At 43.9% G+C, this 27,778-nt stretch overlaps 1 protein-coding gene across 1 annotated transcript in view; it reads right to left on the bottom strand.

Annotated features, from left to right (window-relative positions):
- The window catches only part of PKHD1 (PKHD1 ciliary IPT domain containing fibrocystin/polyductin), a 370,485-nt gene that overhangs the window by 196,282 nt on the left and 146,425 nt on the right, over positions 1–27,778 (bottom strand). The window contains exon 36 of the mRNA XM_077811517.1: positions 26,424–26,636. Within this exon, the coding sequence (XP_077667643.1) occupies positions 26,424–26,636 (213 nt within the window). The remainder of the gene's footprint in view (positions 1–26,423; positions 26,637–27,778) is intronic.

Here is a 27,778-nt window from a genome sequence, read left to right as displayed (position 1 = left end):
GAGCGTGTGGCACATATTGAACCTCCTCTGATACATTTTCCCTCACTCCTTTGCAATAGATCATAATTTACCATTAGCCCACAGCGAGTTACTGTCCTCCCTGGTTGTACTAAAGAAAAGTAATAACACCGGAAATCACCAAGGGTAGATGTTGCATCCAATAAATCATTTTCCAATTATTTTAAGCAAGCTTTCCTCTTAGTTTACTCCTTTGTTTTCTGAGAGCCCCCTGTCTGTTGGCATGACTTTTCTCGCACTTGCACTAGGGTAAGCCAGGAGTAACTGCACTGAAGTCAATAGATTTACACTAGCATGACAGAAAACTCAGGCATTTGCACCCTGTTATTCTGAACCATCGTTGAATGCCGTCTGAAGGGGACAGTATGTTTCCAGCTTGGGTTACTGTAAGGACCAGGGAGTGGGCAATCAGGCCTAACCGTGCAGTCAGGAGCCAGAAACTGGAGCCAGGAGGACATAGCCTGAGATAGAGTCAAGGGTCAGGCCAAGGATCAGAGGTAGGGCATGTGAGCATGGACCTGGAGCCAGACAGGTAAGCAGGAACCAGCAGCAGATGGATATCTGCGATAAGGAGGGCAGAAACAGGATGGAAGGCACGGCTCAGGATGCAAGCAAGGATGCAGAGTCTCAAAGCAGCAGTCAGCCATAAATTCACCTAGTTGCTCAGACAGCTTCCTGTGCCTTCTTCTGGCTTAAATATTGCATTTGAGCCAATCGGTGGAGCCAGACATCTCTCCCCATCAGGAGCTCTTGGCCAGCTAGAGTTTTACCTGCCCCCTTTTCCAGTAGCTCTAAAGAGCTGCAGGGTGGCAGCTGCCTGAGATACTGCAGGCCTGGGTTCAAAACCCAGAATTGGTTACTGTTTAAAGTTGTTTTGTTTCCACATGGAGTCAAGGATTCCATAATTACACCCAAGCTCTACTTAAGATAGAAATCAACACATTAAGGAATCATTTTATCCTGTTTCTTGTTTCTTTTAAAACAAAATAACTTGCTAATTATTCTCCCTCCCTACTAGAGCGCTCATGGGAGAAGTGGATTAACAGGCAGTCAAGGTTAGTATCACTGGTGGAGCAGCAGGTGAAGAAAGGGACACAACATGATAAGATATATGTAACGGCCTGGAGGCCTCAGGCTCCTACCACACTCCGTCCCAGAGAGGAGCAGAAAAGAAGTCCTCCAAATGTCCTAGAGTGGTTATTAGGAAGCAGCCAATGAGGGGGTGCAGGGAGCAGCCAATCAGGGCCCAACAGGCTAGTATAAAAAGACCTGCAGGACCTAATGAGTTCAGTTCCTTGTTGGAGCTGGAGGAGAGTTGATGGTGTGGATCCAGGACAGAGCAATGATGGCAGAGACTGGGGGGATGGGACAAGAAGGAGCTCTGGGCTGACTGATGGGACTCAACCGGGACAAGGCCTTGAGGTAAGGTAAAGAATGTGTTGGCGCTGTGGGGAAGTGGGCCAGGCAATTGTAGCAGAGATGCAGTTTATGTAAAGGGGTGTGACAGATGACTGCTATCTATAGGGTCCCTGGGCTGGGACCTGGATCTTTGGGGGGGCCTGGATTCACCCCAATGGCAACAGAGGAAATGTCTTGGACTTTGACACACCCCAGAAGGGGAACTGAACTTTTAGTGGCCCAGCAGAAGAGTTGGGGCCAGAAAGATCCAAAGAGGGCAAAGACATTGCCTCCAGGAGGGAGTCCTTGGGAACTGCTCCATATCAGAGCAGGGACAACCTGAGAGAGCCCAGAAGGGGCTGAGAGACCGCTCGAACCAGAGTACTGTGATAGGCCCTGTTGGACTGAGTAAAAATCCAGCCCAGGGATAGGGCTGCAGATAAAAAGATGTTACAGAGGGCACTGAGATACAGTCCAACAAGGGGCCTAACTCAGAAAGGGTTTGTTTGTTTTGCACATGGACAGAGTGTGACTTGGCCAAAGGACTGGGTCACCGAAGACCTGCCTGACAAGGACAGCAGCTGACAGGGGCACCATGAGTGGAGGAAATTGAGGGAAAAAAATTGAACCTACACTCAACCTAGGGATGGGTGCTCATTAGAGGTGAGTGCACGCCATTTACAATACAGAACAGAACTGACAAAATAATGAAGAAACAAAATCACAAATCTGTACAACACATTGGAAGGATGGCTGATGTAGTTAGGACAATGGAGTGGGACTGCAGACAGCTAGACTCAGCTCCTGCCTCTGCTACTTACTTCCTGTAAGACTTGGGCATGTCACTTGACTCTGTAAAATGTGGGCTGATAATCCTTCCTTTGTCCCATATATCTAGTGTGTCAACCCTAGATTCACTTATGTGTTTCTGCAGTGCATAGCACAATAGGACCTTAATCTCTGCGGAGACCTGTAGGCTCCCTGTAATACAAATAATAAGTAATCATGTTACTTGAGTATTCAGATGGCCATCGTACATTTGTAAAAATATTAACAAATTTCAAAAGTTTGTGTGCTAAAATCCAAGATTATTGACACACACGGGGGGGGGGCTGCGTTTCTTCACTATTTGCCATCCACATAGAGAGCAGAAAAAAATACCAGAAGACAACTTACACATCAAGGATTATAAACAGCAAAACTCAGGAAGGAAACAGTTTGGGAAGAAACTCAAGAGACTAGAAAAGAAAGTGTCTGAACTATCCAGTGAATACTTATGAATAATACAAATAAATCTGCAGAAATCAGGATGGATTTGCAAACTACCTGCAGACAGACAGAAGAGCTAGAAGTGGCAGGAGTTTCATCTGCAATGAATAATCTGACCACTGGACAAATCCATTGCAGAAGAATATTGGGGAAAGTGTTGCGGGGTAATCCTGTATTGCTACTGCTGATGTACTTCCTGCTTGGGACAGTTTTCTCCCCTCACTTCCCCTCCCCCCCCACTCTCCTGCTGGTAATAGCTCATCTTAGGTGAAGAGCTCTGTGTAGCTCAAAAGCATGTCTCTCACCAACAAAAGTTGGTCCAATAAAAGATAATACCTCACCCACCTGGTCATTCTGTGGGGTTGTCAATCTGGCACCTTTCACAACTGCTGACTTCACTTAAAAGAAATTTCCTCCAAGCCCTAATCCTGCAATATCAGCCAATTACATTTTGCAGAGACAGTGCCAGGGACAAAAAGACACTATAAAATGAAGACACGTAGCAATTGTCAATACACTAAAAACTAACTCACTAGTCCACACAGTAAAATGTGGTTTTATACAGCACCTCTCATATTCGATGCAATGGGACTTTGTTTGGTCAAGCATCTTTCATATAAAGTGTTTTTCCAAATCGGGGCCAGACTCTCATGATATGGGAGTGTTCTCCTGTCCTTCATATGAAGTTCCAGGAGTACTGATAATGCCAACATGAAGGGGACTTTGATAAAACATCCAACTGATTCAAAGCATGTCACCCATTATCATAGCATCTCCTACAGTACTGTATCAAAGTGCCAGCAGTCAGTATTTGCCCTGATGGGTCTTGGGCTCACCATTTTCCGGAGATGGCTCGGTTGCCAAACTTCACACCAGTGCAAGGTGGGTGTAAGATACTACCGCTAGAATAACCATTTTCACAAGGATCAGGGGCAATGGAGAATCTGGCCCACTGAGCCATCCTGTCTTGCAATCCTGTCTTGCAACAATCAGCTGCACTAGGAAGGGTTGTCAGCATCTGCCTACTTCCATTCTTTTATTGGCAGCAGGATCATTATTATTCATTTTCTTTCTTTTATTGAGTGAACCTCATGAATTTTTAGCACTCCCATAAAAGAGAGCCTGACAGCAACTGACAGAGTGCAAAGCCTTGTGTGGTGTTTTTGTTTTTTTTCTTCCCTCAGCACGCTGCAATCTTGGCTCGCAGCAACTCCGTGTCTGTATGTATGTCCGTGTATCTGCCATGTTTAAATAACATAGAATCTTGTAGGGAAACATTCCAAGGGTAAGCAATGTTGATACTAAGTGGAACAAAACACTTTTTTTTTTCCATTCAAAACATTTTTGACGAAAAATGCTCTTTCTTGGGAAACAGTTTTAAACTTGTTTTTTCCCCATAAAATCTTCTGACTTTTTTCTGGGGCGGGGAGGGGTCCAAACTGCAAAATGTTTTTGTTTGGGCTTTTTGCCCCTTATTTTCCCTCTTCCTGACCCCTACTTTTGTCCCCATTTTTCCTTTTTGTCACTGGAAGATGACAAAACTATGGAAGAAAGGAAAGGAAAAAACACAACCTTAAACACCATGTTCTTTTGGATTTCAAATATATACCTTTTTTTAAAAAGTTAGTTTTTCAAATTTTTTTAAACTTTTTTTTAATTTGGGGTGGCATTTAAAAAAATTGATTTGACATTTTTCCCCACAAATCATACTTACCATTTTCCTGTCAGCTCTATTAATATGCAGGCCTGGCTGAAAAATTCTTATTGAAACTTTTGCTGACTGAAAAATTGGGTTTTGTGGAAAGTGTCTAGTTTTTTGAGAGAGTTTTTGATTTTAGGTTGAAAAATTCATTTCCCCGCCTCAGGTTTTGCCTGAAAATGTTTGGGTTTTGAGTTTTTTTTTGTTTGTTTGTTTGTTTTTTTAATGGAGAGGTGAAAGTTTCCACTGAAAACTTAGCCAAAACCCAAATCATTTCGTTTTTAGCTAATTTTCTGACCACATATTCTATTAATTATTACACTTATATATATATTCTTGAATTGATGACACAGTAGTGGTATAGTAGTTATTTGTACATTTGGTACATTAGGAATGAAAGAGCAACTAGGTACAAAATCTTCTACTTCTAACTTTAAAATGTTAAGCGGGGGTTCCTAATAAAAGTGAGATTAAACGTAGCAGATTTTCTCTCCCTCCCTCCCCCCATGCACAACTCAAAAAGTGAGAGACCTGATCCTTAACTCGCAGAAATCAACATGTCTCCATTGGCATAAACTGCACCACATCAGCCCTCTGTGGACCAGGATGAGAAGAGCAGAAAAGGGGCATAGAGTTTTCTTTCGCCCCTCAGCTGTATCAAGTGTGAGGATTGAGCCAACTGGCTTCAAGAGGGTTAGTACAGATTGGCATCACTGTAGCTGAGAGCAGAGTATGACTGTCTGCTTGCATTGGTAGAGAGTGAAACAGTAAAAACCCAACCTGACCATAGGGAGCAACGTTAAATGACGTGGATGTCCTAACATCTCCGTTACAGAGTAACTCTCTGGGGCTCAAACAAGAAAAGGTTTTACTACTTGGCCTGCTATTTGACTTTAAAATAGTTCAGTCGTTGATGGCCTGGTGGTTTGTTTTTTTTTCCCCCCACTCCACAGCTCAATCAAAACCAGGGAAAGAACTTCTCTCTCTTTAAACCCAAGAGCAATTATTGTGGGGGAAGGGGTTTAGGACCACTTAATGTATAGATTCTGGTGCTATCAAGGAATTGGGCCCAGATGTAGAGCAGAAAGACTCTGTAGGTCAGTAGCTGTCTTTGTTCAACTTTCAAGGTTCCCTTCAAATTCTTCCATGGGGTTAGCAGGGTTTGCCCTCTGTCTGTTTGGGCCCCAAATCTTATGGATCCCCCTAAATTCACATGGGTCTTGGAGGCACACGGCAATCTGCACATCAAGCCTGTACCTCTGTACTGCCTCCTTCGTCCCTGTAGACCTTCCTTGGGCCCTGGTCAGCACAGCTGAGGGTGGATCTATGCTGGCATGGCTCCTCCCATGGGCAGCAGTTCCACAATCACCCTTAAAATGGGGATTCCACTATGCAGATGGGCTATCTTCTGCTGGTAATACAGTATCAGGCAGCATTAATTCCTGAGTAGACTCCCTGCAAAGTGGGGAGGGGATGATGCACATCTCCCTAGGCGCTATTCCCTTCAAGCCACCGATACCCAGCAGAACTCCACATGAAGTTCAAGAATGGGTGGTGGATGGTCCCTTGGAGATACCTGAGGGCTGTGTCTGCAGGCCCATGAAAAGATCTGTTCACAGAGAATTCCTTCAGCATGCTGTCTTTCTGCCAGCATTTTCCTTTGACAACAAAGCATACGATAGAAATATCAGTGATGGGGAAAATACCTGTTTAATGACTGGGTCTCACTGATAGAAACTGGTACATGTGCTTTTTGAAGACAGGAGGATACTGATTACAAAGCCGCTGTGATTAATCAAAAGTTCTTCTTCACCAGAAGGACTGCACTACAAACACTCACAAGTGTTGAAAAATAGATGACTCTGTAGAGCGCCTTAATTATTTAAATTCATTTTTAATAATTAAATGAGCTCAGGAAAACAAATCTTGAGATTTGAAGCAACAGCTCCACAGTTAAAAGGACAATCAAAAAGGATACTTTAGACCGAAAATTTAGATTTGGGTAAAGAGGGAATAAAATATACTACTAAACTAATTAATAGAAATGTATTTAAATACTGAACCCTGAAGAGCACAGCACGGTGCTACTACAGGTCAACCTGGGATGTAATTCATTCTAAAGCAGCATGTTAAAGCGGATTAAATCCTGAAGCTAGGCTCTATGAACAGTTCATCTCCAATCCTGGCTTTGTTACCACCTCACACTGTGGTTTTCAGCAAGTCACTTCACCTCACTGTGACTCAGTTTCCCCACCTTCAAAAATGGGATAATACTACTTAACTACCTTCTGGGTTAATAGTAAGAGTCAGATCCTGTGAGTACTGACCACACTAAGATCTTCTTGAACTTAATATCCGTTTTGACTATGCACAAACCGTTAAATTTTGCACAGGACTCTCAAAATGTAAACCATCTTATAAGTGCTAAACATTGTTACTGAAAACAAAGTGATACTGACCTGTTTAGATTCACTCTCCTATGTAAGTGAAATGCAAAATGTAGACAGAGTATAAATGGTGACAAGTAGGTAGGGCCCTGATTCTCCAGTGGCTTGCAGTCTTCTATAGTTGTACAAAGTGAGTGTACCATTTGGACTATGTTAACATTTAAACCTCAATACACCATTCTCCTTTTCTACAATACCAACAGTATCCTGTAGTTAAAATCCTCATCACCTTCAGACAATTAGACCCAGTAAAATCATTAGGTCAGATCATGGCCCCACTGAAGTCAATAAGAGCTTTTCCACTGACTTCACTAGAGACGTATTTGGTCTTTACAGAAATGTCTTATAGTTCAAGACCTAGGCCCCAATGCAGCAAAGTACATAAGCATGTGCATAACTTTAAGCAGGTGATTAAGTCCATTCTTAAGTGCTTTGCTGAATAAGTATGTGCTGAACTCAGGGGGCTTGCTCACCAAGGGGTAGCTCAGTGGTTTGAGCATTGGCCTGCTAAACCCAGGGTTGTGAACTAGGGATCTGGGCCAAAAATTGGGGATTAGTCCTCCTTTGAGCAGGAGGTTGGACTAGATGACCTCCTGAGGTCCCTTCCAGCCCTGATATTCTATGATTCTAATGCTAAATGAAAGACAATTTGGGTGAGAATCTCTTTTAATGGACCAACCTCTGTTAATGGAAGGGACAAGCTTTTGAGCTGCACAGAGCTCTTCTTCAGGTCTGGAAAAAGTAATCAGTGGCACAGCTAAATACAAGACAGGACAGAATGTTAAACATTTGGGGTTAACACATGTTGCAGGAAGCCAGTTAAAATGAAGTGGGAAATTAACACTTCTGCAGTCATAGGACAAAGGAGGGTGAGTAAGTTACAAATTGTTGTAAGGAGCCATAATTTCAGGTGTCCAGAGTTATGAATTTAAGTCCCTACACTTGTCTTTTGAAGGTGTTGTGCAGGTTTCCCTTGAGGACAAGAACTGAGAGATCTGATATGGAGAGATCGCTTTGTGGATGCTTTTTGTTAAGCACGTGTTTAACAGCTTAGCTGGATTTGACTTATAACACAGTATTAACGTTACTTCACCTTATTTCTAACACCTAGTTCCTGAAGCAATCTGTTGAATACTATAAAAGTGTGGAAAAAATTTAAAGTCAGCAGTTCTGTGTGATCATACTGACTGAAATAGGTTGAGGTGGCTTCTTGAACTCCTTAGAACATGGAAAACATTAGTGCTGTAATTTTTTTTTTCAAATGGGGGTTCCTAAAATTAGGCAATTGCATTGATATTTAAGCATCTAAATGGCCAGATTTTCAGGGACCTGGAACATCTGCAGCTCCCATTAATTTCAAAAGGTATTTCTGTGGCATCTTGTGAAAAAATCAGGCTGCTTGAATTTAAGTGCCTAAATAAGGTGCCTGAACAACCCAGCTCTGAACATGTAAGCCCCCGGCAACTGTAAAGTATTTTCAAAAGGACCTAAATAAATCTGGAGTCATCACTGCCTTTGGGACTTGACTTCCTAAGTCATTTAGGCACTTCTGAAAATTCTACCCATCCTGATTATTAATTGCATCCAACAAAAGCTGTGTCTCCTTTAGACGAAGAGCAGTGATAGCAGTGTGTTTCCTTGTATCATTAATTCACCAGCCACATCCCTGGCCTCAGTTATAAAACGGATCACATGCCCAGCCTTTCTGCCAACCTCTCAGCATACCAGAAAAGAGAAGGGGGGGGGGAGAAACAGTATTGATCTCGGCTGTGGAACAGTACCAGAGCCCACTTTTCCTCCCAGTGAAACGCTACACCAAATAGAAGAACTCTTTTAAAGAACCTTCCCTTTCAGGGAGGGATGTCTGAGAAAGAAGTTTGTTTTTATTATTATTAACCTAGGGGGATAAATCCATTTTTTTCTGGCCTAAAAAAATAATCTTCCACTTAAAACAAATTGTGACCACTAGGAATGCCAAGAGAGACCCGGACTGATACCAGCAAATCAGGTACAGAGTTTGATATGCCTTATTTATAGTAAAATAAGACATAATGGCCCCACCTGAGATCAGGGCTTCATTGTGCCTAACACTGTTCACACACAAAGAGCCTGATCCAAAGCTGAAGTCACTGGGAGTCTTGCCATAGAATTCAATGAGCTTTGGATCAAGCACATAGTGAGAGAGAGTCCTTCCCTTAAAAGTTTACAAAGAGGCTCTGATCATGCAATTCACAATGCACTGGCATACTGGTGCAGGGTTGGAGTCAAAATACACAAGACAAAGAATGGGAGAGAGGAAATATTCTCCCCATTTTACAGATGGGAAGTTGAGGCACAGAGATTAAGTGAGTTGTCCATGATCATTCAGGAAGTCTGTGGCAGAGCTGGGAAGTTAATCAGATCTTGTGAGTCCCAGGCCAGTTCCTTAAACACATAACCATCCTATATTACAAGCAGTAGTCTGATAGAGTATCTGCCATTAAAAAGTCAACACTCACTTTGCATTTATATAGCATTGTATAAATTCAAAGCACTTTATACAGACATTAACCAACTGACTCTCAGAAGTAGGTGAGAAAATAGTATCACTATTGTTCAAATGGGGAAAGTGAATCCATTAATTTGGGTGGAGAGAGGCATGAAGGAGGAGTTGCAATGATATTAAAAAAAAAAAAACTTGTCAGCAGCATACGCAGGTCTGAGTAATCTTCTCATCGGCACCGAGCACAGCCATGGGTTGCAGATAGTGGAACAGCCTTTAGATAGGATATAACCATGGAGACCTGTTAATTAAGCAGTCACAGACAATCTGACGACAGTACTAACATTGCGTGGTGGAGCAGATAGTTGCACTGCTGGCCATATAAAATACCACGAAAGCCCAAAGATGGTACTGTACATGCAAACGTAGGCCACGATTAAATAAGTCTGCAACAATCCCAACAAACTACAAAATATGAGTATTGCAGCATCAAGAAGGTTTACACCAAGGTTTCATCCTTTTCCCGCAACTATTCGACTTACACACAGAAGGAAAAAGTTTAGAAGACACCAACTAGGGTATACAGGTCAATGGCGTATACAACAACATAGTAAAAACCAATGACCTAGTTGGCATCATTTCTACTAGGAAGAATTTCAGAACATGCTTATTGCTGTGGATAATGCCAGCAAGAAATATGGAATGACTATTAATGTTGGGAAGACAAAAAGTATGGTAAGTAAACTAGACAATATCTACATCTAGACAGTAAAGTGGTGAAACAAGTGAATTGCCTCCCCTATTTAGGGTGTTTAATAACATCAGACAGAAGACACAATGAAGAAATCAAGAGAAAGACACAGCTTGCAGAAAACACATCCAAAGATTTCTGTGCTGTTGAAAGTTAAAGTTACACATCCGTGCTAGACTGCTGAAGTGCTACATATGATTAACCCTCCTGTATGGAAGTGAGAGCTGGACACTTTAAAAGGACACAGAGACCCAGGTATGTTTAACCTGCTACATCAGCACAGCTGCAACACTTCACTGTAGATAGTATCTATGCCGACAGGAGGGGTACTTCTGTCAGCGTAGATAATCCACCTTCCCAAGAGGCAGTAGCTAGGTCTGCGAAAGAATTCTTCTGTTGTCCTATTGCTGTCTACACCAGGGGTTAGGTCAGCATAGCTGCGCCTCTCAGGGGTGTGAGTTCCCCATGTAGACCAGCCCTCGGACATTAGCCTTTTGGTGGGAAGAGAAGAATGTTACAATTTGCTGGATAACCAGCCTACAAATGATGAGGTGATAAGGATAAATTTTAAAAAAGCACAATTACTTGAGACCCGAGATTAGAGAAGAATATCCTTCTGCAGAAGTAGTGCCCACCGATCACCGAGCGACTCAATCTGGCATTCATACTATCAGGCAAGATCGCAGGCAAACCAGGAAGATCAAGAAAGAGATCCAGAAACATTCATAAACCAGTCGGAGAACACTTCAATCTCTCTGGTCACTCGATCTCAGACCTAAAGGTCGCAATATTAAAACAAAAAAACTTCAAATCCAGACTCCAGCGAGAAACTGTTGAATTGGAATTCATTTGCAAATTGGATACAATTAACTTAGGCTTGAATAGAGACTGGGAGTGGCTAAGTCATTATGCAAGGTAACCTATTTCCCCTTGTTTTTTTTCCTATCCTCCCCTCCCCCCCAGACGTTCGTGTTAAACCCTGGATTTGTGCTGGAAATGGCCCACCTTGATTATCATACACATTGTAAGGAGAGTGATCACTTTAGATAAGCTATTACCAGCAGGAGAGTGGGGTGGGAGGAGGTATTTTTTCATGCTTTGTGTGTATATAAAAAGATCTTTTACACTTTCCACAGTATGCATCTGATGAAGTGAGCTGTAGCTCACGAAAGCTTATGCTCAAATAAATGGGTTAGTCTCTAAGGTGCCACAAGTCCTCCTTTTCTTTTTGCGAATACAGACTAACACGGCTGTTACTCTGAAACCTGTCACTATGCAAGGCACTGCATTTAGCAGTATGGAGTGGAAATCTATCAACTGCATGAAAAAACTTGTACAGATACAGACAGACATCATCTTCCTTTCCAAATGCAAACAGATGGACATCGTACCAAAAGGACTGAAGGTAAAAAATCCATTACAATCTACATACCACACAGACTATGCTGACAGCTTGTGCCACACGCTCTCAAAGAAACTGCGGAATCACCTGATCAACATCCTCTACAGCAAACAGGGAAAGATTAAGAATGAGCTGTCAAAAATGGATACTCTCATAAAAAAATCAACCTTCCACACAAACTTCCTCATGGCCGGACTTTACTAAAACTAGATGAGCCATTTACAACACACACTTTGCTTCTCTACAAAAGAAAAAGGACACTAAACTTTCTAAACTACTACATGCCACAAGGGGCCACAGCAATGGTTCCCTCAACCCACCCAGCAATATTGTTAACCTATCCAACTATACTCTCAGCCCAGCAGAAGCAGCTGTCCTATCTCGGGGCCTCTCCTTCTGTCCCTCCACCCCCATGAACATGACACAGTTCTGTGGTGACCTAGAATCCTATTTTCGACGTCTCCGACTCAAGGAATATTTCCAATATACCTCTGAACAACATACTAATCCACAGAGACCTCCCTACCAACACTACAAAAAGAAGGATTCTAGGTGGACTCCTCCTGAAGGTCGAAACAGCAGACTGGACTTCTACATAGAGTGCTTCCGCCGACGTGCACGGGCTGAAATTGTGGAAAAGCAACATCACTTGCCCCATAACCTCAGCCATGCGGAACACAATGCCATCCACAGCGTCAGAAACAACTCTGACATCAAAATAAAAAAGGCTGACAAAGGAGGTGCTGTTGTCGTCATAAATAGGTCGGAATATGAATAAGAGGCTGCTCGGCAGCTCTCCAACACCACTTTCTACAAGCCATTACCCTCTGATCCCACTGAGAGTTACCAAAAGAAACTACAGCATTTGCTCAAGAAACTCCCTGAAAAAGCACAAGATCAAATCCGCACAGACACACCCCTGGAACCCCGACCTAGGATATTCTATCTACCACCCAAGATCCATAAACCTGGAAATCCTGGGTGCCCCATCATCTCAGGCATTGGCACCCTGACAGCAGGATAGTCTGGCTATGTAGACTCCCTCCTCAGGCCCTATGCTACCAGCACTCCCAGCTACCTTCGAGACACCACTGACTTCCTGAGGAAACTACAATCCATCGGTGATCTTCTTGATAACACTATCCTGGCCACTATGGATGTAGAAGCCCTCTACACCAACATTCCACACAAAGATGGACTACAAGCCATCAAGAACACTATCCCCGATAATGTCACGGCTAACCTGGTGGCTGAACTTTGACTTTGTCCTTACCCATAACTATTTTACATTTGGGGACAATGTATACCTTCAGATCAGCGGCACTGCTATGGGTACCCACATGGCCCCACAGTATGCCAACATTTTTATGGCTGACTTAGAACAACACTTCCTCAGCTCTCGTCCCCTAATGCCCCTACTCTACTTGCGCTATATTGATGACATCTTCATCATCATCTGGACCCATGGAAAAGCAGCCCTTGAGGAATTCCACCAGGATTTCAACAATTTCCATCCCACCATCAACCTCAGCCTGGTCCAGTCCACACAAGAGATCCACTTCCTGGACACTACAGTGCTAATAAACGATGGTCACAAACACCACCCTATACCGGAAACCTACTGACCGCTATTCCTACCTACATGCCTCCAGCTTTCACCCTGACCACACCACACGATCCATCGTCTACAGCCAAGCTCTGCGATACAACCGCATTTGCTCCAACCCCTCAGACAGAGACAAACACCGACAAGAGCTCTATCAAGCATTCTTACAACTACAATACCCACCTGCGGAAGTGAAGAAACAGATTGATAGAGCCAGAAGAGTTCCCAGAAGTCACCTACTACAGGACAGGCCTAACAAAGAAAATAACAGAACGCCACTAGCAGTCACCTTCAGCCCCCAACTAAAACCCCTCCAATGCATTATTAGGGATCTACAACCTATCCTGAAGGATGACCCAACACTCTCACAAATCTTGGGAGACAGGCCAGTCCTTGCCTACAGACAGCCCCCCAGCCTGAAGCAAATACTCACCAGCAACCACATACCACACAACAGAACCACTAACCCAGGAACCTATCCTTGCAACAAAGCCCGTTGCCAACTGTGCCCACATATCTATTCAGGGGACACCATCACAGGGCCTAATAACATCAGCCACACTATCAGAGGCTCGTTCACCTGCACATCCACCAATGTGATATATGCCATCATGTGCCAGCAATGCCCCTCTGCCATGTACATTGGTCAAACTGGACAGTCTCTACGTAAAAGAATAAATGGACACAAATCAGATGTCAAGAATTATAACATTCATAAACCAGTCGGAGAACACTTCAATCTCTCTGGTCACTCGATCTCAGACCTAAAGGTCGCAATATTAAAACAAAAAAACTTCAAATCCAGACTCCAGCAAGAAACTGTTGAATTGGAATTCATTTGCAAATTGGATACAATTAACTTAGGCTTGAATAGAGACTGGGAGTGGCTAAGTCATTATGCAAGGTAACCTATTTCCCCTTGTTTTTTCCAACCCCCACCCACCCAGACGTTCGTGTTAAACCCTGGATTTGTGCTGGAAATGGCCCACCTTGATTATCATACACATTGTAAGGAGAGTGATCACTTTAGATAAGCTATTACCAGCAGGAGAGTGGGGTGGGAGGAGGTATTTTTACATGCTTTGTGTGTATATAAAAAGATCTTTTACACTTTCCACAGTATGCATCCGATGAAGTGAGCTGTAGCTCACGAAAGCTTATGCTCAAATAAATTGATTAGTCTCTAAGGTGCCACAAATACTCCTTTTCTTTTCACCAGAGGAGTGGCATCCAAAGGAAACTGAAAGTTTTGCAACTCTGTCACAATTGCAAAAGATGGAAGACAGTGGTCGACAACCTCCCTATCACTTGAAGAAGAAAGTCAGTTTAAATGGTTGGTTAATTTCCCCATGAGTAACTCTCAGGACTGTGCTCACTCTTCAAAACCATGTTGAAGTTTGCAGAACAAGAAATAACCATGGTGTCACAGAATATACACTGACTGTTTAATGATGACCACTGCCATTTTGGAATGCACCAACAGGGGTATCATGTCACAGAAAAGGGAAGTAACTCTCCCTCTGGAATTCACTGTTCAGCTCTCGGTTCCTTAAAAGCAGAAAAATTTAAAGAAATTGATCAGGGCTGGCAGGAATATTGAAAGAATTAACAAATAGAGCTGGCTGAAAAATGCCAGTTATTTTTGAGAAATTTCACAAACATTTCATGTTTTTGCAATTTCACCCAAAAAAGTTTTGGTTTTTCAACAAAAAAAAATGAAACCAAAAACTGAAAAATGTGTGCTTTTCATAAACCATTTTTAGTACACAAATTCTTCTTTAAAAAAATTACCTAAAACTGAACTGAAAAACCTATTTTATTTTACTGAAAACTTTTTGGTAACAATTTTTGTTTCCAATTTAAAATAAAAGTGGAAAATTTTTACCAAGCTAAAAAAATGAAAGATTGCAGAATCATCTTCCAAGGGAAGTGAAGGAAACTTTAACATTTAAAATGACAGCATATAAAATACTAGCAAAGGTCATACCTGAACTATGGGTGCTATAGCAGCACAGCTATAGGGCTGTAACTAGGCTGGTGCAGCACCGTAGTGTAGACACTTCCCAATTCAATGGAAGGGGGTTTTCTGTCACTCTAGGAAATCCACCTCCTCAAGCAACGGTAGTAAGGTTGACAAAAGTATTCTTCCATCGACCTAGCTGCGTCTACACCAGGGGGTTGATCGGCATTTTTCACACCCCTGAGCACCATAGCTACATTGACCTAATTTTTGCATTTAGACCAGGCCAAATACACAGTAGGAAACAGCTCTTCATTGGCTACTAGGGATGGTAATCTCAGTAAATCACTCTCAGAGTTTATATTACTCAATGCATAATTTGGGCCTGATTCTTCTTTACAGGCCTCTTTGCATTGCTCTGGAAGTGTAAAGTGGCCCTACCAAAGCAGATTAAAAAGGATTTAGTGTAAATGAAAGTCAGGCTCTTTGCCTCCCATGTACAAAAGGCAGAACTTGCACAAACAACAAGGAGTCCGGTGGCACTTTAAAGACTAACAGATTTACTTGGGCATAAGCTTTTGTGGGTGAAAAACCCACTTCTTCAGATGCATCTGTTAGTCTTTAAGGTGCCACTGGACTCCTCATTGTTTTTGTGGATACAGACTAACACAGCTACCCCTCTGATACTTGACACACTCAGTTAAGGTTACTTTTATTTTATATTCTCAAACAAAGAAAACTTCATTAAAGAGAGTAATGGTTGAAAATGTAATTCAGTAGATTCCAGCTATCATATAAAAATTATCTTTCCAAAAGCTACACATCTTAAATAATAATAATGAATAAAAACAGTGTTAAACTGTCTGGAAAGTAATGCCTAAGAGATCCAACCTGTTCCCCAGAGACATGTAATAATCTTTCATTACTCACTCTGACCCCATCTAATTTACACTCCCTACCCAAACTTAACTTTGCCCTTCCTAAAATTTGGAAAGGTCAGAAACAGCAAATGACTAAGCGGCCACTGGGAACACATTCCTTGAAAAAGAGAGAGGATTTTAATTTGTTGTTAGATCTCAGCTACCGCTGCTCCATAGTTAATATACAAAAACAGCACACACAAAAATCACACCTACATACCCCACTTCTCTCATGCAGCTGAAGGCATGGATCTGAAGAACTAGTCCTCAGCATTCACTAACAGCCTACTAATTCACACCCCAGACTGAGGTATTCGGGGGGGTTTTTCCCCCTCATTTAATTTTAATCCTCAGTCTAGTCTCTGTCTTTGCACAAAGTCTCTACCCTGCATCTGAATTAAGGGAGCTCTCTGCTTTTCCTGCAGCACAGCTTCTAAAGACAGGGAACAGTTTTCTGCTCTGAGAGAAAGTGGGCGATATTTTTCCACCCGCCTCTACTACTCCGGGCCAAATTTCTGTGTGTGGGCAGCTCTCACTGAAACACAGCTGCTTTTTCTGTCACTTGGACGCCACAGCCAGCGCAAAAAGCTTTTCATTTGTGCCCTGTGGGGTCTTTTCTTATACATAACTGCTTAACTGTGAGGACATGAAGGAGGAGTATATCCATCCCCAGTATCCTGCCCTGAGGAACCTGTATTGCCCCATTCTCCTGGAAGTTCCCTGAGTGAAAGCCCCCTCCAGCTTCTCAGTATCAAAGAAAATATGAGACAGCAGCAGGGGGAGGCATGCCTACTTCAAGAAGAGAATTCCTGCTGCAAGGGAGAGACAGATGGGTTTGGGATTTTGTTCTTCCCAGTAGTTACAACCCAGCATCATTTGCCAACAGCCATAGGACAAGGCTGGGGCGTGGTAGGGAGAATGGGCCAGTGAGTTGGGCAGTGGCTTATGATTCGATCCATCTGGCTTCAGATCCCTGCTCAGTCCTGTGTGACCAGCACAAGTTGCTCGAGGCACAGAGCAGATTAATGTCCCACGGGTACCATGGGGAGAATGCATTCCCAGAGGACGCTGTGAGGATAAAATCCACTGATGCCGCTGGCTGAAAAATTGAAATGCTGACATTTGTTTTCACTCCGAATCCGAACAAAAAAATCTAAATTTTGAGATTCACCATAGAACAAAAATCCCCCCCAAAATTTGATTTGGAACCATCAGATGTTTTGTTTCAATAATGTCAAATTATTTAATTTTGATAAGGTTAAAACATGTTGTTTGGATAATGCTGAAACGTTATAACATATTACACATATAAATATGATTTATATATATATATATATATATATATATATATATATAAAAATATTAAAATGTATAAGTCAAAATGACATGGTAAAGTTGAAACTAAATGTTTTTTTACCTTATCAGAATAAAATATTTCTTCATCACTGAAATGAGAAAGTAAAAAAGAATTGTGTTGATGTTCTTCCATTGACAATTTAATCAGAATAGACAAATTCCCATTAAATGTTTTGATGTTGATGAAACTAATATTTTTGATCATATCTATCCATTCATTAATGACTGAGATTGCTCAGATGCTATAATGATGAGGGCTGTATAAACACACATATATAGAGAAACCCTCTTCATTGTTCCTTACTAGCTACAAAACATCCTGGAGAACAGGCATTTTCCATGTGACATTCCCTGGATGCTAGTTACTTTCCAAAGGGATTCCTTTAATCAGTGTTTACCTGGATATTATACTAACTTAGTGCCACTGTGTGTATATTAAAAAAAAAGAGAGAGAGAGAAAAGGGAAAAGATGTCTCAGCTCTTGTGATCCCTTTGCATAAATGAATGAGCCAATAAGTATCACACAAAACACACAATGTGCATAAAAATATTGCATAGCCAAAGGTATGATACAGGAAAACCTCCTTTAAACTGACATGGTGTTGCACCATTAACAAACTGCTTCAAATACGGCAGCTAAATACTGTACATGCTCATCAATAGTTGCGCACAGCTGTTAACATTTTGCATTATTGCCAGTTAATCTACAGAGCTGTTACTGAACGAGACAGGGAATGTCTGCCTGCAGGAATGAGAATGCAGGGCAGAATGATCATTTAAATGCTAAGATCAGTTAGCTACATCCTCACCATGTGAAGAAAGGGAATTAGACACATCGATTCTGTCACTGTCAAGGGAGCGGGTGAAAGTTAGAGATGAACAAAATGATCTGGATAAAATAAAAGCTATAGGATGGGTCCTAATCAGGACCTCAAGTTAGGACAGCCTGGGGCTTTTGGACAATTCTGATCTAGACCCAGACTCTTCAGCACTGCAGACTTTGCCAAACTTTCTCCTATCTCCATCCAGAGCCTGAAATTCAAACCAAAACTTTTGAGATTTGAAAATTGTTGCTTGACTTTCATTTTTTTGCTGTGCACCTCCATTCTTCCTGATATCTCGGTTGCAGTTGGAGCCAGAAGTAGAAGCACTGATATACTGGGTGCTCTGATGAGATTTCTAAAGGTTTTTAATGTTTCTCTACCTCCAAAGCCCTCATCTACAGAGACCCCCAAGGCTCAACCTTCTTACCCACTGTGGTGATCATGGGAGAAAACATAGGAAGATATGCCAGAAGCATGCAGACAATACCCATCTCTAAGTCCTAGTCTACACTAATGAGGTAAATCAATCTAAATCACGCTCGTTAAATTACGTAAATTATGTAATGTAAGACTATGTAGTTTAGATTGATTTACAGCAGTGTCTACAGGAGATGCTCTCCCATCAGCATAGCTTCTGCCTCTTGGGGAGGTAGAGTACTGAAATCGTCGGGAGAGCACTCTCCCATCAACTCAGCACGTGTTGACCAGACCCACTAAATTGATGCCGCTGCATTGATGGCAGTGGCGCCGATTTAGCTGGTAGTGAAGAGAAGCCTTCAGTCTCCTTACATCAGATGCACATAACGTCACTTCCTTGTTTTCACCATTCCTAAGTAAGGTCAGCATCCAGATGAAGAGCAACTGGTTTAAGTTCAAGCCAGCCAAAACAGAAGGGTTCTAACAAGAAGGAAGCGCTAGGAAGAACACAACTCCAGCTGTGTCTGCCAGAAAACTGCATCCAAATTCTGCTAGGCACAGATCTCACCACAGCGATCCATGCATTCATGAGCTCCAGGCTTGATTATTGCAACTCGTACCGGAAATGAAGCCTCACACCCTGCAAAAGCTCCACCAAGTGCAGACAGCAGTCTGTTTGCTAAGTAACACAGGCCTCCAAGAGCACATCCTACCAGCGCTCTATGGTCTGCTACAACTCTCCATTGAATGCAGAGTCCAACTCACACTCTCTGTCCTTCTATTAAAAAGCTCCCACTGGATTGTTCAACTGGAATGAAGGAAAATGTAGAGTGCAGGAGACATGGGACCCGGACCTAGTCTGGTGAACTAGCGCAGACCATGAATCTCACTGCATTTATTTTGTATGGTGATTAATACAGTGTATTGAGAACTGTGATGGAATTGTAAGCTATCACTTTAAGATTGTGGGGAGAGGGATTCCTGGTTCTCCTTGCAGGCTAGGGGGTTCCCTAGGGAAGCTGAGTCAAAACAGTCAGCCTGGGAAGAGCCAGCCTAAAACAAGGTGGGGTGAGCTGTGTTTGTCTGCATTAGAGAGCAGCCTGATTTGTCTCCCTGGGTTGGCTTCTTGTGTGTTATCGTGCTGAATTCTAAGAAATAAAGGGGTGTTACATTGCAATCTTCCAGCAAGAGTATTTTATTTTTTGATCAAATTTCTTTACGTACATGCTGGGACCATAACAATAAATGAGTATCCTATTGAATTTAAACTCTCTGGGCCTGATTCTCCTTTGCCCTACACCTTGCGTAGTCATTCACACCAGTATACAGTGCAAGTAAAACTTTACTACACCAAAATAGTAGCATTTTGCACCCACTTTCCACACAGTGCAGGGAAACAGAGAATTAGGCCCCTCTCTCTTTTTCTCACCTGCACATACACATATACACACACTAGACAGATCCCATGAATGGAGCTAATGAACAATATCTTCTGAACTACAAATGATATCTTTAAAAGATATGTAAAATCCTCACAGGACATGAGAAGGACACTATTAAATCATTAAACACTGGTCTGTTTTCTAAAGGCCAGATTGTGAATTCCTTTACAGTCTGCTTGTGAAAGCAGGTGGCAAATATCTTTTAGCAGAGAAGGGGTAGGTTGGTTCCATAGGCAGTGTGCCCACCCGCCTTGTGCTGCTTGTGAACACAGCCATCTGAAATGCTGAAGGTTCATTCAGAATCCACAGTGTGGGGCCAAATCAATTTTGCTGAGAAAGACAAAGACGCAAGTACAGCCAAGGCCAACGAGCTAGATTTCTCTTAGGGAACTTGTCAGAGTTTTCTGGGGAATTAAAGTATGAACGGAGCCGGAGACATTGATAAATTTCCCTTCTGAACAATCAATAAAACTCCCTCAATCCTGCTCAAGATTTCAATGTGGAAGCAAGGGCCATAATTACGTTGTCAAAAATTCAAGCCACCCCAGCTGACTGAGACCCCCTTTAACACTGACATGTGATTGGCAGGTGGTTTATGGGTGGCATGCTCTGATTGGCAGGGGAGTTGGCTAAAGCCAAAGGCAACAGTGAAATTTCCCAATCTGTTGTGACCACCAGAGCACAGGACTGCCACTCACGGGGAATTCTGGGAGACTGTTAGTCATATTAACATATCAAAGCGAGCTGCTGACAGCGCTTACTAAACAAGCTGAACTCAACCATAGCAGCAAAACATTCCCCAAACTTTCCAGTCTTAAAAAGAAAAGAAATTAAATGGCACTCAGTCCTGTCTTCGCTGAGATGGCTGAACATTTTAAAGCCTGCTTGTTGAATGACTGATTGCGATAACATATACAAGAGGAGAAGGAGAGCTGACATGCACCCTAATTTGTTCTAGACCATGGGCTAGGCTAATGTTAAATTGGAGCCAGAATAACATGTTTCTGTTTGATGAAAGTGGTGTCAAGCCAGCAAAAACACTTTCCTTCCCGTTTTATTTTTTAACAGGCTTCCACCGCTTCAATGCGAAATTGCGGATTACATGGTTCCAATGAACTTTAATTGAAGCCATGCATGGGGACTGTATGTTACAGAGTTTAGAAGTGACAGCACAGAAAGTCTGGATGTCTTGAATCGCCAGTGAAAAACTGAAACGCAGTGTTTCCGCTAATGTGCCAAGCCACTTTTGCCTTCACGTTCCACCACATAGCTAATGTCTTTTGGCACCCAACCCTCCCTTCTTGCCTATGCCTTCACTGTAGAGCTACGGCACCTAAACAATGCCATGCACATGGGCTTTTGCTATCTCCCATCCACCTCCATTCAGTGGGGCTACTCACTTAAGACAAACAGGCTTTCCCCATAAGTTAGACAGCATTCAACTGGGCTCCATGAATGTGCGAGGGAATCAGGATTTGGCACTGAGATTGTAGACTCTTTGGAGCAGGGACCTTGCCTTCTTGTTTTTGTCTGAAAAGCAGCACCACTCGGAACTTTGGCAGTGAATAAATATTAACCGTGCTTCACTGGCCTATGCATGAAGAGAGGAAGGGTGGTCCAGGGGATGGGATACAAGTGTGGGACTCTAGAGACCCAGATTCTATTCTTTATACTACCACAGACTCCCTGTGTGACCTCTGTCTAGTCACTGAATCTCTCTGTATCTCAGTTCTTCACCTGTGAAACGGGGATAATAGCACTTCCCTAACTCACAGAGGTGCAGTGAGGATAAACACCTCAAAGCTGGTGAAGTACTTGGATACTACAATAAAGGGGGCCACAGAAACACCCAAAATTGAAGGATCAATAGAAGATGCGATAGAAATTATTTCTTCCACTAAACTATCTGAAATGGGAAATGACTTAGGAGAAAACAACAAAAGGAAAATGCTCTGTGTATGAGTGAGAGGAGAGGCAACAGTTCTTCAAAAAACACATCCCCCAGCATGACACTAACTCAGGAACGGCTCCTTTCTGTATCGCTCTTCATCAAAGCCCTGCACGACTCTGCTCCAACCTGTGGTCCAAAGGAATGTGTCCGGGCTGTAGCTCCACTTACATCAACAAAGTTTCACCCAGCATGAGTTTGGCCCTAGGTCTCTACTCTCAACTCTCCTTGCTCCATCCATTCTATTCAGTAACTTCTCCCTTTCTATGATGTGGAACACTCACCTGTTTAAATTCCTTCTTCAAAACACACATGCTAATTTGCCTCTCAAAGAAATGCTCTTATTTACTCATGACCAAGAGGCGGGGTGGGGGGGAACCTGCACCACTTTGTGTTGAATCCAGCCTCCTAACATTTTGCGTTTCTGAAGCGTTGTTTAGAGTGGCATCCTTGGATCATCACAGGGACTGAACCCATGCCCTCGAGTGCTAAAAGCATGCACCCAGAGGAACAACTTCTTCAGCTGGTAGCTACGGCAGACTCATAGTCACTGTGGGACAGTGGGTTACCTTTGCCTCTTGATTTTAAAGCTCATTGGGGGCAGGTAGCTTTTCTCCTTTATGTTCTATGTAATGCCAAGCACACTCTTGAAAATCAACAAATAATAAAAATAATGGAAAATAACACAAAATGGAGGCATGGTTTAAAAAAAAAAAAAGACCCTGAACTCACCAATACTGTGAAATCTGCCCTAGACACACATACCTTAATGTCGAGACTATGTCAGCATTTGAATGGCTTGTCCTGAAAATCCTTGAACTTGATTGAAAGCATTCATTGGTGTGCATTTATCACACGCTCAATCCACCCAGTCCTTTACAGCCATAGAAGGAAGTGCTGCCCTGACATTAACCTTCAGCTCCTGACAAGTCTCAAGGTGACAGCACAAGCTTGAGGGAGGGAATCTTGGTGCCTTGAAGAGCTTTACTGACAAGTATGTCTCAAGGTAGACAAATCATTCCGAGCCTGATCCAGTGAGAGGAGGAGGCCTACAGCTTAAAAGAAGCACTAGATGCCATCTAAACAATGACTACATTAGACTGACTGAATCCAAATCAAAACTGAAAATGGAAGGGTCCTTTAACGTAGCTGAAAAGGCAGAACTAGAACTAATGGCTGGAAGTCAAAGCCAGATGAACTCAGATTAGAAATTAGGCACACATTTTTAAGAGTGAGGGTGATTAACTGCTGGATTCTCCATCTCTTGACATCTTCTAATTATGCTTTAATCTAACACAAGTTTTTGGACTCCATACAGGGGTAACTGGGTGAAATTCTCTGGACTGTGTTATACAGGAGGTCAGACTAGATGATCTAATGGTCCCTTCTGGCCTCAAACTCTGTGAATCTATGAATAAGGAGATTTTGTGTGTGTCACCCTAGGATACAATGTGAGTGTGATAGGATGTTATAATGACAAAGTCCCTCTGTACGAAATGGTGTAGAAAAACATTGTTCTTTTATAAGGCTTGTCAAATGCCAATCTTAAAGCACTTTACAAGCATTAAATAATTCAATCTCACAATACCCAGACAAAGTGGTCAAGAACATCTCACCCAACTTTGGATCTCACCCGAAAGTTGGCACCTCCAGGTGTAGCAGAGCACCCTGTTCACCCCAATGCAAATTCTACAGGAATGGTGTAACTTCCTGAATCAACAGCACTAGTTCCTGTTGCACTCCAGCATTCATGTGTGGTCTCCCATTCAAACACTAACCCCACCTAGCCCTGCTTAGCTCATACGAACTGACAGGATCACAGTGTAAGCAGGGGAATAGTCCCGCTATTGTGGGGAACTTTCCTGGCTTCTGCACTACCCCCGTGAAGTGGGCTAACGAAAGGATCTGAGTCCTCGCTCCCACTTCCTTTACCCAGTGGCCTCCCTGCCCTTGAGGACGCCCCTTCCACTCTCCTGTCTGGCAGATCCCTTGTAACCCCAACAAGGCTGGGCCCAGGATTCCTGGGGGGCTCGACCCCCAACCCTGCTGTGGTCACCTAGGAGAGGGGCTAGGGTGTCCCCACTCCAGGGTACGCTCTCTGCACTGGGCACTTCTCTGACCCACTGACCATTACATACAAGTTAAAGCAAATGCAAGTTATTTAATCAACAATTAGTTTTAAAAAGAATAAGGAAAAATGGGAAAGGTTAAAGGAAACACATCACCCCACTCTGTGGCAAGGAACACCACAAACAGTGTCTCTGGAATGTCCGGGCAGTTCACAGTCTGTTCCTTGTAAGTTCCCAGGCCCCCTGCTCAGGCCCTGGCTGTGCTGTAGGGATGCTGTGGGTTGGATACTTGCTCTGGTGGCCACATGCTCTTAGGATCTAAGTGGTAGGACCCTTCTTCCCGGTGTCGCCCCCGCCCTGTCGGGGTTACGATCCAAGCCTGGCCTGCAGAGCCTCTTGGCTGATGAGTCTCCCTGTGCTGGGCCCGCTGCCCAGGGTCCCCCTCGGTCTCCCCAGCTGCTCACTGCACCCAGCTCCGGACTGCTCCAGCCCCAGCTCCACCACTCTGTCTCTGCACTGCTGCTGCTGCTTTGCCTCCAGCTCCCTGGGCTGCTTCTTTGGCCTCTCTGGCTCTGGTTGCTGCAGCTCTGCCCCCAGGGCAAGTCTGCTCTCTCTGGGCTGTGCCTCTGGCTTTGGGGCTGCAGCTCTGCTCCCAGGACAGGGTCTGCTCTCTCTGGGCTGCTTTTCTGGTCCCTCTGGATCTGGCACAGCTCTGCTCCCCAGCTTAGCTTGGGCCCCTGCTTTCTCCTTAGCTCAGCCCCCCTCTGTCTGACCCAGGCAAATCCAGCTCACACAGAGGACGGGACCTCCCAGGCCTCCTGACTCCCTGATTAGCCCGCCCTGTCATTCAGGCTGACCTGGAGCATTAGCGTCTCCCCATTGTTCCTGGGGACTATCAGTCTCAGGGTCCTGGTTTCCCATAGACCCTTCCCCCTTTTAGTACTGGGAGCTAGCAATGAAAACACCCCCACTGAATGTTAGTAAGGGGGCAACAGCACAGCAGCAGAGCTTGCTCCCAGCCCAGGCAGACAGCATGGCCAGAGGCTGCCTGGGAGAGTGCATTAGTGGCTCCACATGCCAGGGGGACTGGAACAGAGCCGCCCCCGCCAGGTAACGTGGGATGGGGAGGGGACGGGAGAGCGCAGGGCCCCCAGGCTGGGTGCAGGGTGGGGACGAGTCATGTGGGGGGTCACATGTGGAGAGGGATGGGGAGGAGTCATGTGAGGGGGTCATGTGCGGGACGGGAACAAATCACGGGGGGGGGTCACATGCCCCCCTTCAGCTGGTGCCCCCTTTGTGTCCCTCCCTCTAGTCACTCATGGCTCAAATTGTACCCCTTGGTGGCTTGCATTGTCTTTGACTGAAAGCCGTGCATGTCAGTAAAGCTCAGATGAGAACAGTCCTGCCCATGGGACAGGGGATGTAAATTCAAGCCCTGCTGGAGGATACAAGTGCATACCCAATGCTAATGTTGGCATGCTATGATGGGGGGAGAAATGAAGCACCATAATATGTGCTAGGTTACACACACACCTTTGCTAAAGCAAATATTGCATTTGAAAATTGTCTGTTAGTTAAGACTTGGACTTGGGGAGCAACGGGAGCAGAGCTGAGCCATTTGTGCTGCTGATGCCGGAGGCTCTCTGTTGGCACAGGACATAATGGCTCAGTTCAGACGTGGGCATGGAGGGGAGCGTGCTGCCCGGTGCACTTTAGTGCCCCTTTGAAAAGAAGTAGCATGTCTGTTCCAGCTGGTATGAACTGAGGACCATGGCATGCTCGGCATGGGCCTGGTCAGGATTCTCAGCTGACATTCTGTACTCCTTTGAAGCTGGGTGAAGCGAGAGCCCTGTCCCCAACCTGAGCATTCTCCTGAGTGCTAGGTAGAGACCCTGTCCTGCTGTTCTACAAGGTAGAAGAGGAAAAAGACCCCCTGTACCATCATACCCACAGAGCAGACCCATGCTGTGCACAGCAAGAGTGACATCCCAGAGCTCAAATGTCCAGTTTCCAAGTACTCAGAACTCATGACTGGGGACAGATCTGCAGAAGTGCTCAGCTGTCATTTAGGCACCCAACTAAGGGCCAGATTTTCATGAGTGCTCGCACCCTGCCACAGCTCCCGCTTATGGACAGATTTGCAAAAGGGGTCAGCATCTAACATGCTATACTCTTCGGAAATAGGGCCACTTGGAGCAGAGAGTAGAGATCTAGGGCCAAACTCATGGCCAAACTCCCACCCAAGTGGGAGCTCAGTTTTTTGGAACATCTGACCCTGACGGTAGGTTCAGAACTCTGTCTGAAAATTCCATCCCAAATGACTCATGTTGTCTCAGTCATTGTCTTAACTAGAAATATGATCAACACTTTTTTTAAGGTTAGAGAGAGAGCCACACTGTACCCTCTCCAACTCACCATGCATGGAAATGGTCCCGTTCCTCACAGCCAGGAATTTGGCCCCATATGGAAAGAAGGTTGCAGAATGAAAGCTTCCGTAGAGATGGATGTGTGCTTTGTCCCGGAGAGGTTTATCTGGGGATCCCACCTGAAATTTGCCACCATCAGATACCAGAATATAATGAGCATGGATTTCTATGGGTCCAGGGCCAGCCAACAAGAGCTTGCCACCTAAAAACAAGAGAAGAGCAAAACACAACTGGTCACTCACATACAAACTTGCTAGTTCATGTCCAAAGGTGCTGCATATAACAGATACAAAAGATGAAGGAATAAATGGTCTTGTGGGTCCGCCACTGGATTAAGAGTCAGGCAGTCTCAATTCAATTCCTAGCTATTCCACAGACTCCCCGTGTGATGCTGGGCAAGAAATACAGGCTGGGGTTTTCAAGCGAGCCAAAAGAAGTTGTGCCCCCAGCTCTCACAGAATTTGAATGGGGGGTTGGGGTCCCTTTGACAAAAACACTCTTAACTTCTCCATGCCTTTGCTCCACAACTGTAAAACAGGGATAATGATTCCTCTGTATGTATTGTCCCTCTAGATTATAGACCATTGCCTCAAACATAAGCTGTCTTCACTTTCAAGGCCCTTTAAGTCAATCCCCACCCTACCTATCACCTCTCCTTTGCTATTGAACTGTCGACACTCATCTATGCCCATGATGCCAGCCTCTCTTGCCCACCTGTTACATTTTCTAACAAGCATGTTGGTGTTTTCTCTCATGCTTCACCTTGGAGAAGATTCCAGTAAACATCCACAAAGCTACCCCATTATCCACCTTCAAATCCTTCCTTAAAACTCTCCTTTGCCATGGTGCCTACAAAACATTTGACAATGGTCAGGCTGCTTGTGTGCAGAGACCACAGGCTACTAAGCTGACCAGTATTGTCTTATTGTTTCCTTGGGCTCCCCTACCTGCCTATATCCAACTGTTGTCTCTTATCTTTTATTTAGGGGCAGGGACTGGGGTTTTTTGTCCCATATTTGTGCAATGCCTAACACAATGGGGTTCTGGTCCAGGACTGGGACTCTTTGGTACAATGGCAATACAAATAATTATCATAATTAAAAGAGGGGCTTTGGAACATAGGAATTTCCAGACTGGATTAGACTAGTGGGCCACAGAATCATAGAACTGTAGGATTGGAAGGAACCTGACTAGGTCATCTAGTCCAGTCCCTTGCACTCAAGGCAGGACTAAGTAACAACTAGACCATCCCTGACAGGTATTTGTGTAACCTACTCTTAAAAACCTCCAGTGAAGGAAAATCCACAACCTTCCTCAGCAACATTTTTTCCAGTGTTTAACAAG

This window comes from Eretmochelys imbricata, chromosome 3 (genome assembly GCF_965152235.1).
Source record: "Eretmochelys imbricata isolate rEreImb1 chromosome 3, rEreImb1.hap1, whole genome shotgun sequence".
NCBI lineage: Eukaryota > Metazoa > Chordata > Testudines > Cheloniidae > Eretmochelys > Eretmochelys imbricata.
Note: the sequence above shows the minus strand (reverse complement) of the source record. Positions and strands in the feature narration are given on the sequence as shown.